Raw genomic sequence first — 15,649 nt, 5'->3', positions numbered from 1 at the left:
ACCAAAGGATAAAAGCGATTTTAAGGAACGTATATTTGTTAACACTGGTTTGAATTTTTTACAGGCCATCAGATACAATAAAAGTTATACATGTTATATATCGTTTTAATCGTAACGACTTAAGGAACATGCACAACAAGTCAGTTTTACCCCAGGGCGAATGGCGTAAAACAAATACCCCCCAAATAAAAGAAATGCTTTTTTTTTTTTCAATTTCACCACACTTTGAATTTTTTTCTGGTTTTGCAGTGTACTTTATGCAAAAATTCAGCCTGTCATTGCAAAGTACAATTAGTGATGCAAAAAATAAGGGCTCATGTGGGTTTCTAGGTGGAAAAATGCAAGTGCTATGGCCTTTTAAACACAAGGAGGAAAGAACGAAAACGCAAAAACGAAAATTGGCCCCGTCCTTAAAGGGTGCCTATCTCGCACATAGGAAAAATCAGTGAACGACTGTTTACACGGAACGATCTGCAAATTTTTTGCGAATGACGATTTTAGAACATGTTCTAAGATCAAAATGAACGATTTCTCGCTCGACGCTTGATCGTTCGCTGCGTTTACACGTACGATTATTATTTGTTTATTATTTATTATTATTTGATCGTTATTGTGCAAATTCGCACGATAATCGTTCCGTGTAAACGCAGCATAACATACTTTGATTTACATCATGTTTTCTAGCTACCTCCAGAGCTGCATTCACAATTCTGCTGTTTTCCTGTTAGCTCTCAGTCTCAATCAGTTATTAGAACACAGAAGACACAGAATAGCAGTGCAGTATTTTACTTCCCGAGCACGGCCGGCATTCTCCATTTACTTGGCAAATCTTTACACTGCTAAATTGAAAAGATACCAACAAGTTTAAGCTGATTGAAAAGACGCCGCCATCTCGCCTGCGGCTTGAACAATTTTTTTTCCATTTAGAAATTGTATTATAGCGGCTAATCCAGATCTAAGTTAAAAGCCTTCATTCTGTTGTCCAAGCGCAAATGTAAAATCCTTGAATGGAGTGCAGATCGGGATCACGTTGGGCCGGATACCATCGCTGTTTAGCCGCGTACAGAGACTTGTCAGAAGGGATTCTGCCTGGTTATCAGATTGCGGGTACGCAGAGGCCTTAGCGATAAAGTGAAGAATTCTGCCATACATTTCGGGATTCAGGATTTTTTTTTTGCAGTTTTAGTCAGTCTGGGCTTGTGTCGGCCTTAACATTTTAGGCAAAGTTGTATTATGCCACAGGCGTCCGACTATTTTGTTTGTCTTGTTAGCAGCTGCCTGGCATTGGTTAATCCAGTTCAGGTTACTGTCTAATAATATTGTCAGGACTTTTTAGACTTGACTTTTACTTGGTGTTTTCCCATCTTATGTAATCCTCAGGGGCGTAACTCAGGACTAAATAATTTAGTTCCTCCCCTTCCCTGCCCCTGAGGAGATTTGCTAATAGTCTGTAAGCTCATGCATGCGAGTAGGGACCTCACTCCTCATGTACTGTATGGATAATTATATGTATATCTCTGTAATGTCTGATTTTTGTCTATGTATGTACCCCCAGAATTGTAAAGTGCTGTGGAATCTGTTGGTGTTATATAAATAAAAGTTATTATTATTGCTAGACTGTAAAAACAATGGGGACTCCTTAGGACACTAAAGGGAGTAAGAGATGAGAAGTGGGAAGAATGCAATGTATATCTCAGGCATTGGTTGGTACTTTTCAGTTTTCTGTCCATTAATATTTGTCTACTTTTATACTTCACTTTCACCTGGTGTTTTCCCACCTTATGTAATGCTCAGGGGCGTAACTCATAACCAATTTTGCTTCATCCCTGCGACCTGAGACTAGGGCTCTAGCAGGTTGGGGGAGTTAGGGTAAGAGTTTAAGTGAATGTACCAAAAGGTACACCGCTTTAAGATTTTTACATCAATAGACTGGTGCGGAGATGCCGGCGCCGGTCTATTCCCGGTCACCGGCCCAGCCTGAAGCACTGTCCCGAGTGTGACGTTTTGTCTCTCCTCTGTGACACAGCTCCATTAGAATCAATTTCGTCACACTGGGGGACCTCCAGTGCTCCAGGCCGGGCCGGTGACCAGACTACTGGAAACCAGACTGCCGTTCAAAAAAGAGGACAGCAGTACCGGCATTCCCGCACCAGTGCCGGTCTATTGATGTAAAAATCTTAAAGTAATGTACCTGCTGGTATATTCGCTTTAAGGTTGTGTAGTAGGGGTTATTCTTTGTATTCCCCATTATTAGCATTAATAAACAGCCACAGGTTCCTCTACAGAAACTACCTTCCCCTCTTCAGGAGCCTTATCGACAGACTTATGACAGACAACAGACTTATGACAGACAACGACAGCTCCAATGTCCCCCCGTGTTTGCCGCAATGTTCTACTTAGGTAACTCCAACCACTTAAAGGGGTTATCCAGCGCTACAAAAAAATGGCCACTTTTGCCCCACTCTTGTCTCCAGGTCAGGTGCGGTTTGCAATTAAGCTCCATTTACCTCAATGGAACTGAGTTTGAAACCCCACCCAATCTGGAGACAAGAGAGGGGGAAAAGTGGCCATGTTTTTGTAGCGCTGGATAACCCCTTTAATGGTGGTGGATGCCGCCTTCAGAATGAGAATATAATTTAAGGTGATTGTCCTCTTTTTTGTAAGAATCCCTGAGGCCCCAGGAGTTGCAACCCTGACTAATGCACCTATAGTAATACGGACATTTTCCCAGTCCCACATGTTCGACTTTATTCTGTATTTATAACTGCTGGTGCTTAATTTTCCTTTTCTTTGCCCAAACCAGTTATTTCTCAAAATCTTTCTCTAGTGACAGAAAATGTTATATAGATACATAAACATAAACTTTATAAGCAGCTGTACAGAAACCAAGATATAGGATAGACGGTCCTATAATCTACATTTAATATGGCAGAACCCTGGTTCTAAGGACTCTGAGTTCTCGATAATATATGAGGGGTCATAACGTCTCATCAGATATTTGACATTGCACAATATTTTTCCCTCTCGAATCGAGAGTCTGGATATTTATCAGAGAACCGGCTGTCATTAAAAAGCCATTTTGGTGAATGATGGAGCCAGTCCGGGGAATCCCTGTAGATATGGGCCAGCAGCCTCTAGTAGGTTATACATTACCCTGCTCTTAATATGCACCATGAATCTGTAACTCAGGTGCCTTCAAGTGTTACGAGACATCTGCTTAGTCGACAACCTCATGCTACCTGATAAAATACCCCTGAGATGAAGGTCACCCTCTCTTATCATAACTAGACATCCCAATACCAGGATAACCAGGCCGGATCATCTAAGGGACTCATAGGGCCACAATGGTAAGTGACGATACCAAACTGGAATTAGGTAGGCTTTTCAATAGAAGACTTTGCCAGAATATTGATGGTGCATCTTGATCCTGAATGAAGAGATGTTATTATTCTAATGGATAAGTGGTCAACCCTGTTAGCAACATCCTATAGCACTTGGAGGCTTCTGAGACCTCTGTTACCCGATTGACTGCTTATTCATTGGGAATTGAACCTCCATGAACCCCAGGTTGAAAGGCATTTAAAATTCAAAGGGTAAGTAGATAACCATACAACTTACACCAAATCTTCCTTGACCACTTATCCAGAACGTTTCCCATTTCTTACACCTTACACCAAAAGATCAATGACCACTTATCCAGAAGGTTTCCCATTTCATACACCTTACACCAAAACATCATTGACCACTTATCCAGAAGGTTTCCCATTTCAAATTCATACATGGCCAATTCCATCAACAATTTTTTAGAGCATCTAGAGGTTTGACTACTTTTCCATTGGAAAATGAACCTCCATGGATCCCAGGTGAAAAGAAATCGGAAACCTAATGGATAAGTGGCCAAACACGTGTGGTTAGTTTCAGGAACTTCCATGAGATACAGATTGACCACTTATCTACAGGGGAATGGAAATTACATGAATCCCAGACAAGAAAGTGTCCCAGTCTTTGCAGAAAGTGGTCCACCCTTTCAGCAACCATCTAGAGCAGTTAAAGGTTTCTGACAACTATGTTGCTTGATTGACAACTTATCCACTGGTATTGGAACCTGCATTGTTTCCCAGGTAAAAATATGTCCAAACCCAATGCACGAGTGGACAACCTTGTACTGTCAGCCTCAAAAACCTTAAAGAGGCACACCATAGACCACTTATCCAAAAGGATTGGAACCTCCATGGAGTCCAAGAAAGAAGATTTCCCATATTACTGTATAAATGAACAATCATGTGTGGTCAGTCTCAGAAACCTCCCAGATTTATACAATCGGCCAGCTATCCACTGAGTATTTGAACCTCCATAGATCCTAAGAAAGAAGATGTCCCATCACAGTGGCCAACAGATTTCTGGCCAATTTATCTGATTTTTTTAAGCCAAAGCCAGAGATGGATTTGATAAGAGGAGAGATCACAGTTTTTCTTTTATGACCTGTTCTCTGTTTATAGTCCATTCCTGGTTTGGGCTTCAAAAATCTGTCAGATAAATTGGTCAGATATCTGTTGATGTAATAGGGCCCTAAGTGTCAAACCATGTGTGGTCAGTAAAGAAACCTCCTAGAGGTACACAGTTTACCAGTTACCCATTGGGTATTGGAACCTTCATAGATCATGGTAATAACGTGACCAAATTCCAGTGGATAACTGATCAACCATGTACCATCTGAGAAACCTCCACGTGCTCTTGATTGGAGGTTTCTCATAGTTCAGATAACTATATCTGCAGCATCCCTTCCAATGACAAACACATCCTTTAGGATACTTGTTGACTACTGCATGTAAAATTTTTACTTCAATCCTGATAGCAGTCAGAATGAAGGTGGACCATAGTGTCACTGAAACTTATACATGTTGTACGAATCATTGTCACTGCATTTCCAGCATGAAATCATACTGGGATCCAGTGTAGATCGATGTGTCTCCATGGTTACAGACTACAAGCAAATCCTATGTAGTCTGGTAATTCATCATGTGTTACTCGGCTCCTTCTGTTCTCTTGACCTGACAGTAGTAGAACAGACAGATGGAAGAGAGTTAACCCCTGACTGCAGGATTGTTTGTAGTCTGTAACCATGGAGACACACAGGTCTGCAATGGAGCTGTAGACACAAAACTTTAGATGTTTTTAAAATCAAGACTTATTGCTACTCTAACTTGGTCAATATCCTTCATTGAGCTGGAACAATCTAGATACAACTCATACAATGTGCTATGCCTAATGCAGGGCTGAGGGTGGAGTGCAGCTCATGGATTCATAGATAGAGACAATCCTTTAATAGAATAATATTACTCCCTGCATTGCATATTGTCCTCTGCCTTGTATATAATAGTTAATAAGGTGCTGCCTCCATTTTCACATCTGTATTTGCCACTTTCATGCTTCATCCCTGCATTGTATATCAGTCTATATGGTCATGTCCTAGTAAGCAAAAGTGCTTATGTGTGCCCCCACACAGTAGTACCATGTCCTTTCTTTACCCCCACACAGTATTACCATGTCCTTTCTTTGCCCCCACAATGTATTACCATGTCCTTTCTTTGCCCCCACACAGTAGTACCATGTCCTTTCTGTGCCCCCACACAGTACTACCATGTCCTTTTTGTGCCCTCGCACAGTAGTACCATGTCCTTTTTGTGCCACCACACAACAGTATCATGGGTTTTTTTAGCTCCTGCACAGCAGTACCATGTCCTTTTTGTGCCCCCACACAGCAGGACCATGTCCTTTCTGTGCCCCCACACAGTAGTACCATGTCCTTTCTTTGCCCCCACACAGTATTACCATGACCTTTCTTTGCCCCCACACAGCAGGGCCATGTCCTTTCTGTGCCCCCACACAGCAGGGCCATGTCCTTTTTGTGCCCTCACACAGTAGTACCATGTCCTTTCTTTGCCCCCACACAGTATTACCATGTCCTTTCTTTGCCCCCACACAGCAGGACCATGTCCTTTCTGTGCCCTCGCACAGTAGTTCCATGTCCTTTTTGTGCCCTCACACAGCAGTACCATGTCTTTTTTGTGCCCTCACACAGCAGTACCATGTCCTTTTTGTGCCGCCACCAAACAGTATCATGTTCTTTTTGTGCCCCCACACAACAGTACCATGTCCTTTTTGCACAGCATTAGCATCGCCACTGAATGGCAATACTGTCTGGAACAATTTTGCCAAACCAGACAGCTGTTGATGTGAGGAGACTGAATACATCTCATTGAGCTGTATATCTCTTCCTCTTCTTCCTATAAATGAGTCCATGGCTGGGATTCTTAGTAACGTCAGTGAAGTCTTTGGAGCGCGGCCTATAACAGATTGCTCCTGCCCCACGTCTCACAATTGATGGTTGCAGCTATAGACGGTCAGCAGTTCTCCTGGAAGCACCTGGTGTAAAACTAGTTTAATATATGGGCCTGGCTGTGTTTTCTGTCACACTCTGGGTTTATGATGGGAATGAACCACTGAATTATGTCTTCAGCATAAAGGTCGGACATTGCCCCCCATCCGTTATCCTGAGCAGTATATATGTATTCAGGCAGACATTGATTTTACAATAGTCAGTGATTGGCAGTGTAATTCTGCATCCCCAGTTTATCTTCAGACCTGTCATGATAATATTGTAAGTAGAGCTTTAATATGGCTGACCGGGTCTCTTAAAGTAATTAGACCAGGGACCAGATTCTCAGTGCTCTTAAAGGGGAACTGCCCAAAGTAATGTGTTAAAGTCCCCGTAATACGCACTAAAGATGTGAATATAAAGCTAGTAATGCCCCTTAGAAAGTAATAGTAATTCCTTTCTGCTTGTACATCCATATGCAGTGAGCTCCCTCTAGTGGTGGGTATAAGCCAGGATTTTATTATTTATCTCTCTGAAGAAAGAGGATTTCAGGCTCAGACTCTTATAAAGACATCATGTGCCCCTCAAATTGTATTAATTTTAACATATAATGTTCTTTTCTGCTCACTGTAAACCACATTCACTATACAATACCATGGATTGTTGTTATGGGATGCGTATGAATTGTTGGGACACATCTGTATGACTAAATGCATTCACCTATTATCTGTTTCTACCTGTACCACATATACTGCTGCCTGCCAGTGCTGCATGTACTGTACTGCTCTCTATCTGTACTACATAGATTGTGATTCTTTCTACCTATACTACATGTACCATACTGCTCTCTTTGTGTACTACATGTACTGTACTGCTCTCTTCTTGTACTACATGTACTGTACTGTTTTCTACCTGTACCACTTGTATTGAATGACTTTCTACCTGTACATGTATTGTATTGTACTGTTCTCTACCTGTACTACATGTACTGTACTGCTCTCTATCTGGACTACATGTACTGCACTGCTCTCTATCTATACTACATGTACCATACTGCTCTCTTCTTGTACTACATGTACTGTACTGTTTTCTATTTGGACTACTTGTATTGAAAGACTTTCTACCTGTATATGTATTGTATTGTATTGCTCTCTACCTGTACATGTACTGCACTCTCTTTACCTATACTGTACTGTACATGTACTGTACTCTTTACCTATACTACATGTACCATACTGGTCTTTTTGTGTACTACATGTGCTGTACTGTTTTCTACCTGTACCACTTGTATTGAAGGACTTTCTACCTGTATATGTATTGTACCTGCTCTCTACCTGTGCATGTACTGTACTGCTCTCTACCTGGACTACATGTACTGTACTGCTCTCTACCTATACTACATGTACCATACTGCTCTCTTCTTGTACTACATATACTGTACTGTTTTCTACCTGTACTACTTGTATTGAACGACTTCTACCTGTACATGTATTGTACTGCTCTCTACCTGTACATGTACTGTATTGCTCTGTACCTGGACTACATGTACTGTACAGCTCTCTACTTGTACTATAGGTACTGTACTGCTCTTGTACTCCATGCACTACACTGATCTTTAGCTGTGCCACAGTATATGTTCTGCACTGCTCTCTTCTTCCTTCCTTCCTTCCTTACTACTACATGTACTTCAGTCTATGCAGCGGTATTATTTACTATGTCAGAACCGAGGCCATCCTTTATTGTGGCATATAATGAAGAGCCACTTGCACTTGGATATACAAGCCAAAGACAGGGAAGGATAGCTTAGGCTTAGACATATTTTTATATACATAGTATGGCGGTTCTTTTTTTTTCTGACCCCATAAGGTTGGATTTGTTTAATATGGATGCTGTGCTTACGATACCTATAGCCTACTGTGATTAATGATAGGAAGATTGTCTTCTGACAGAGTTTGTTCACCTCATAGCATGGAAAATCTTTGGTAAGTTTGCTTCTTGCAGTACCAGGTTTGCCCACATGGTGTAAAAAAGAGTCCATAAGCTCCACAGAGACCAGAGAGTTCAAGCCCATGTGGTAGTATAGTAGAGTGCCACCACCTGGTGGAAAGTTTTACTGCAATCAGTTTTTCATCTACAGTTATATTATGCAGGTGTCAGTTACTACATGCCATGCAGAATCTTGCTTTCCTTATGCTATATTGTACTGACATTTCTGTCTATTTTAGGTGCTGGGTCGGGGAGGATACAAGTTCCAAAATTGGGCTCAGACCTACGGGTCCAGCCCTGAACTTTACTTCCAACCAACAAGTGCGGAAGAGGTTAAAGAAGTGAGTGCAATGACCATGGGCGGTCATATAAAACCCCAATGTTATGTTATCCTGTGTGCTATGAGTAGAGGTGAGCGATCCTGCTAAACGTTCGAGTTCCACCTATAGCAGTATCCATGTTTTCCATGACTCCCTAGGGCAGCATCCAACTTCTCCAGCTGCTGGGAGTCTCATGCTGAGCGTTTGGGTTTAGTCAAACCCCAAAATTCTGCAAGTTCACTCATCACTAGCTATGAGCAATTCTAATGGAAGTCTAATGCCACACTCTAATGCCAAATGTTTGTAATACTAAAACTCTTTGTCTAGCCCTGCAATGTCTGCTGTACATACTCTCCTATATGACTGGGAGCCTATACCCCAAGACCCAACTTTCCCAGGGCTCCACATTCCTCTCTGCCTGCTCCAGCTGAAGAAAATCTCTATTATTGGCAGCTAAGGGTTAAGTACAATTGTATCCAGTCAGCGGAATCCTCTAGACTCCAGACTGATACAATTTACCGGCGCTGGTACATTGTAACAAACGTGACAGCAGGGAAGGGTTTGCTGCTGATATACTTAAAGGGATATTTCCATCTCAGCTCATATAGTCATACTTGTACTACTCGTCAGGTTGAACATTTTTGCAAATACATTCATACAGCAAACCTGTCTCCTTCTCCTGATAGGCTGCTCTTTACCTCCAATAATTTTGTAGGTTTCCAACCACCACTCTGGTCTAAACGCAGTGGTCTGGCTGATATATACAGTATATACATCAATAAAGTGCAGATGTAAAGATATATAGGGACACATTTATAAAATATTCGCCACTGGCATACACCAGGGAGAAGGCGCAGAATCTCCTCTTCTCCCTCGCGTACACAAGCTGTATCCTCTGCTCGCCCAATAGATTTATTTACCATGCTCAGCGTAAATCATGTCAGAAACCTATACCTGCACAGGTGCAAGTGTAGACTTCTGCGCCCACCATATGGCAGGTGCAGGTCAGGTTGGTTTGAATCCAGGGAGTAATTGGAGGAGGAGCTTAATTTTAGACCGGTGTACGAGTATGCTGGTCTCCATAAATGTCCCCCATAGTGTATATATACTCTATAATACATATACATATGCATACTATATATATATATATATATATATATATATATATTAGTCAGACCACTGCTTTTAGAGCAAAGTGCTGGTCGATAAAAGTAAAACTATAGCCTGAATAGTGATGCCTGAATAGTGATGGGATTTCTCTTCTTTGTCCTCAGATCCTGGACTTGGCACGGCAGAGGAGTAAGAGGGTGAAGGTGGTTGGGGGAGGACATTCTCCCTCGGACATCGCCTGTACCGACGATTTCATGATCCGAATGGATAAAATGAACAAAGTCTTAAAGGTATAGACCATCCTAATGTCATAATGAAGTGCGACCATCCCTGTTAATACTCTATACCAGTGTTTCTCAACTCCAGTCCTCAAGACCCACCAACAGGTCATGTTTTGAATATTTCCCAAATAAAAGAACATCTATAGTTGTATCACCTGTGAAATACTAAGGAGATCCTCAAATCATGACCTGTTGGTGGGTCTTAAGGACTGGAGTTGAGAAACACTGCTCTATACATTGTCCACACTATTTGTGAGCTCAGGTTGACCCATTAAGGGATTCTAAACAATCCGTACTTGTTGGAAGAGTCCTTTGGACGGAGTCCTGTCTATGTAATACGGGACAGAATTTCGTCCTCCAGAGCAATTAACGCTACAGTAAGCATTTGGTCCCATTTCCCATTAGCAGTTGCGTTGTGGTATACTGAGGAAGACTCATGGTAACGTTACTGTAAAACACCTAGAGGGGCGTACACTTACTGCGACTAAAAACCCATAAAGGGTTTGATGATGCAAGAGAGTCCTTGAGGATCTGTTACCTCTCCTGACTTGCCAGTTTTCCCTGTTTGGATTAGAAACATCCTCTTGGAGTGGAATTGTCCTCTCAGCATTGACTATGTCTAAACTCCACACATTGCTGTGAACAGCATGTATATAATCTAGATCTGTCCTACTCTGTGTGGCCCGGCTGTACGATTAATCACACTTTTAAGTTAGCACTAATCTCGCTGATCGCTACTCGCTTGACTCCATACACGGCCCACTATCTGCTATAAAAAAGGACCCTAAGGAATAACATCCCCCACAATCCCCAGGCTGGACGTTGCTGGTGCCATCACTGCCGGCTCTACACGCTGCCGCTGTTCACAATACGCTGATTATTCTCTGCGTATAGCGCTTTACATGCAAGTCAAGAAAATGCAGAATAAAAGAAAGGACGGAGTAACTGATGTGATCGATAGCGGACGGAGCTGGGACAATACACAGTCAATATTTAATCCTCTTAACAAGCAGCGGCGTCCTGGAAATATCTCTTTAAAGTAGAATTTATCGGCGTCCTGCTTTACACATTAGGGCAATGGGGAAATAAAGGAATGTAAGGGAGCAATAGAGAAGGCTGCCCCCCCCCCCTTGGTGTATAATACGGGGGGGGGGGGGGGGGGGGGGGCGTTCAGGGTAAAAGGAAAAGGGAAAACTCAAGCACAGGATTTTTGGTCCTCATGACCCTCGACGATGCATTACTGCTCATGGACCCCCGCCAGCCTCCTGCAGCTCCTGCAACTTCACCGACTCAGGAATGCCCATGTGATGATACAGGGACCCGGGAGTAACTGGAGACCAGAGGGTGAGAGCAAACTAATGGCGAGGGGGCGGGAAGTACAACTTTGGTTCCCACTGCACACACTGGATTTTTTTTTAGTTTTGTACCACTGATGACCACAAGGGGCAGTGTGGCGGTATCTCAATCTAATTTATAGATAACAATGTGGTAGAATGCACAGCCTGTCCATGTTAGTAAACTAAGGGCTGGACAAGTATAAAACCTAGGCCCTGTATTTTGGGGTCCACTTTAACCACTTGGGGTCACAGTCTTCATCACTGTGTCTCACTTTTTTGCAATCTGGTGTGCGTTACCTGTTTGTGTGTGTGTGTGTGTGTGGGGGGGGGTGCGTAGCATGTGCTCTGTGCAGAAGAGAGCCTGAGAAAGTCTGGGCTGTGTAGCTGCAAGCTGAGCCATTTTCCCTGCTGAAGATGATCCACACTGTTCCTCAAAGGTAAATCTAAGCTTGCTCTAATCTCACCACCTATAAAGCTTAGGGCAGCTGCCCCATGTGTGATGCTAGTCTATCTAGGCTGCATGTCCGCATGGCTGCAGTATATCATCACCCTTTCTTTAGCTGGATAGCAGTAGTGTGTACTGTATAAATCATCATCCCAGCACAGTGCCAGCTAGAGTATCCACTGCACTTTCACCAGCACTATGTCATGGAGTAGCAGAGAGGAGTATATGCTGTCATTGGCCAGAGAAGTAAGGGAAAGGATACTGTGTGTACTACTACTAAACAGCCTAGCTCTGGGTCTGCCCCCTGGGAATGAAAAATAGCTGTAAACCATGGAAGGGACTCTCAATAACAGCAGTGACAGCACTACCATCACCTGTCACCCCTCTGTAGGGTTAAAAACCAGGCAGGTACTCTTTAAAATAGTATCCCCATAGACACTTATGATAGGTACAGGATTTGCCACAACCTACAGTCCAAGCTATCTAGGACAAGACTTCTCTCTGAGCTACCTCAGTGGCTCCACCTATAAGCAGAGTAGAGAAGTGCAGCCCCATACCCTGATCAGCATAGGGGGTGCATTATTACTTCTCTATAAGATCCCGGGGCTATACAGCCTCTTATATAAAGTGTATCCGCTGGTAGCGCAGCTTAGTGTCATTTCATGTCTGTCCTAGGGAGAAGGCGCTGGCCCTACTTGTTAGAAGACACTTGGAGAGCGTCCGCCCCCCCCCCCCATCTACCACTCCGGGCATTAATAATCCTCCACCTCATTCCTCCTCCCCCTGGAGCCTGATATGATTCACACCGCTCCCGTCCTGATTCTTCTTCTACATAAATTCTATTCAAACACAAAGTCCCATTTAATTTGCCCTTTTATTCTATTACATTGGCCGGATAAATAAATCATTTCTCGGGGATAAATCCGTCTTAGGAAATAAAGCCTCACGGACGCGTCTGCCGCCACAAAGGAGCTCAATAGCTTCTTTAGAAATATCATTTCGGATGTTCAAAGCCCTATGTCTCTGCGCGGAGGTGATAGGAATACGGACGGAGAGACGATCTAGCGCTCATCTGTGGCTTATAAACACACGGACAAAAGTATGTGAACCCCGACTCCTTAACTATTTTATCAGATTCCTAAATTACTTCTTTGTAAAAAAAAATCTCCAGTCTTCAAATACTTATGAGCTGTTGTATGTCCTGCAGGAAGTAGTGTATGTTTTCCAATCTGACACAGTGCTCTCTGCTGCCACCTCTGTTCATGTCAGGAACTGTCCAGAGCAGTAGCACATCCCCATAGAAAACCTCTCCTGCTCTGGACAGTTCCTGACATGGACAGAGGTGGCAGCAGAGAGCACTGTGTCAGTCTGGAAAGAATACACCACTTCCTGGAGAACATACTAGGTATTCCATTACAATCACTCTCCATTCACTTCAATGGAACTGAGGAGCAAAATTACATCCATACAATGACCCACAGAAAAGGTTTCTGGAAGAAAGCAGCCATGTTTTTCCAGGTTTGGATAATTACTTTAACAACGCAGTCCTGAGTTAATACCATGTCTGTTGCTATGCACACTCTATCCCATAGGGTTTGTAAGTATTTCCCCTTTAAGGACCATCTGACAGAGCTGACTGTAGCAGCCAGAGGTATAACAAGACGGTCCCGGTTGGGGTTCTATGTCTCAGATCACCTTGAGATTTCTGATTTGTGACGACAAAGTTGTAAAAGTAAAACGAAGCAGATTTTTCATGGTGTCTCTCCCGCTGCACACCGGAGAGGATCCTCTGCCTCGAAGCTCTGCACCCCCATGCTGGGACACAGATTGCCTTCTGCTTCACTGACATCACTGGTTCCAGTAATTTAATGGACTGGGGCTGAATTGTCGACCTTAAAGGGCCAGTGACGGCTTAATATGACATTGATATTACATAGGAATCTCTTAAAGGGGACCTTCTATAGGAACAGTTCAATGTCCAGCATAGTAGCAAATCCCCAGAGAAAACCTCTCCTGTTCTGGACAGTTCCTGACATGGACAGAGGTGGCAGCAGAGAGCACTGTGTCAGACTGGAAAGAATACACACCATTTCCTGCAGAACATACAGCAGCTGATAAGTACTGGAAGATGGGAGAGTTTTTAAATAGAAGTAATTTACAAATCTTTATAACTCTCTGACACCAGTTAATTAGGAAAAAAAAGGAATTTTTTTCAGAGTACCTCTTTAATTCAGGATTTACCCTCCTAATGGGGACAAATTGTGATTGGAGAGAGGTATCAAATTTTATGCAGAGGGGCAGTGGAGCAGTTACCATAGCAACCTATCAAATTCCAACCTTGAATCTGATTGGTTGCTACGGGACACTGCTCCGCTACACAAGGCCTGATTACTCTCCCATCTCTGTACAGCGCTGCACAATATGTTGGTGCTATATAAGTGATTATAAATATGGAAGTATATAAGAATTGAATGGAATTCCAGAACGGCTGTAAAGACTGACACACGCAGAGCTGCCCCAGGTGCCATGGCAGCTATCAGTGGTGGTCACCTATATGTCATATATATATATATATATATATATATTTTTTTTTTTTGAATCCTCATTGTTACCCATGGCCGTTGTTGGAGGTCGCTTTTGCCCCGCTGTCTCTCTGCGTTTTATTTGTTTTCCTCCTCGCACTATGGAGGGCACTGGATCCAGGTGCAGCCATTACCGCACTCAGGAAGCACTCTCTATTATCTCGGCACGCAGGCTGTAAACCTCAGCCGAACATCAGGGCCTTGTAATTGGGCAGATGTCATACTTGATGTGAAGGAGCTTCTCACGCCTGGAGGAAGATTTGCTTATTCCCTCAGAGCTGCGTGCGCCGCTGCCTTATCAGTAAGAGGCTGGGAATCCGACTCCTCTAGAAAAGACCCGAGGAGTCAAAGTGTCATTAATTCTAAGAAAGAGGGGAGGGGTGGGGGCAGTAAAGGAAAGCAACATCTCCCAGCAGCACAGAGGATGTCAGTGCAGTGTCCCAGAGCGGGGTCCACTGTTCTTCCTAACAAATATAGGTCGGTACCATATCTATGTTTAAAGGGAACCTGTCACCCCCCGTGCTGGGGTGACAGGCTCCCGACCCCGTTAGAGCCCCCTATACTCACCTAATCCCGCCGGGTCCCGCTTCTGGAGGTGGTCGGGTGATGAAGATCTCAGCCGCTGCAGCCCGGTGCACGCGCTGAGAGATGTCACTAATGTGTTGCACAGCTGATGGTCCAAAAGTATGTAAGGGTTAACTGATTGATGATGCCTATTTCCTGCCACTGTCTGATGATTTCTACTAACCAATCACTGAGCTAGCTACCTCAGGGGCTTTTACCCTATCAGAGAGGGTTATCCTGTGTCTTTTGCCCAATCATATTCCCCCCCCCCCTGTTAGCCTTATATATCTATAATGGGGTGGGACTAATAGGCTCAGTTCTTGTTGCTATTCTTGTCAGTATATGAGAAAGAGTATACACAGAGCCTGCTAAGAGTGTTCTTCCAGGCCTGACGCCTGGTGCCTTGTGCAGGACTGCTTCTTTATTTCTTCTAACTAAAGAGATGCTAGCCATGCCTTGCGGCGCTACCAGCGTCTTTCCTGCTGTCCCATTCCCGTTCAGAGACTTTCTGTGTTTGATATGGGAGGCATTTGTTTCTTTCTCCAATGATCGCACAAATTCCAGATGCCATGATTAAGAGCCAGGCTAGGCTCGAAACGCGTCGGCTGTCGTTTTAATGAATTATTGAAATAAAATTTAATGATT

The 15,649-nt window shown here is 43.4% G+C and overlaps 1 protein-coding gene across 1 annotated transcript in view; it reads left to right on the top strand.

Moving 5' to 3' along the window:
• Positions 1 to 4,129: 4,129 nt before the first annotated feature.
• Positions 4,130 to 15,649, top strand: part of LOC138795268 (L-gulonolactone oxidase-like) — a 72,741-nt gene continuing 61,221 nt past the window's right edge. The window contains exons 1-3 of the mRNA XM_069974261.1: positions 4,130 to 4,288; positions 8,605 to 8,706; positions 9,960 to 10,085. Coding sequence (XP_069830362.1) covers positions 4,130 to 4,288; positions 8,605 to 8,706; positions 9,960 to 10,085 — 387 coding nt within the window. The remainder of the gene's footprint in view (positions 4,289 to 8,604; positions 8,707 to 9,959; positions 10,086 to 15,649) is intronic.

This window comes from Dendropsophus ebraccatus, chromosome 6 (genome assembly GCF_027789765.1).
Source record: "Dendropsophus ebraccatus isolate aDenEbr1 chromosome 6, aDenEbr1.pat, whole genome shotgun sequence".
Taxonomy (NCBI): domain Eukaryota; kingdom Metazoa; phylum Chordata; class Amphibia; order Anura; family Hylidae; genus Dendropsophus; species Dendropsophus ebraccatus.
This window is presented reverse-complemented; position numbering and strand designations above follow the sequence as displayed.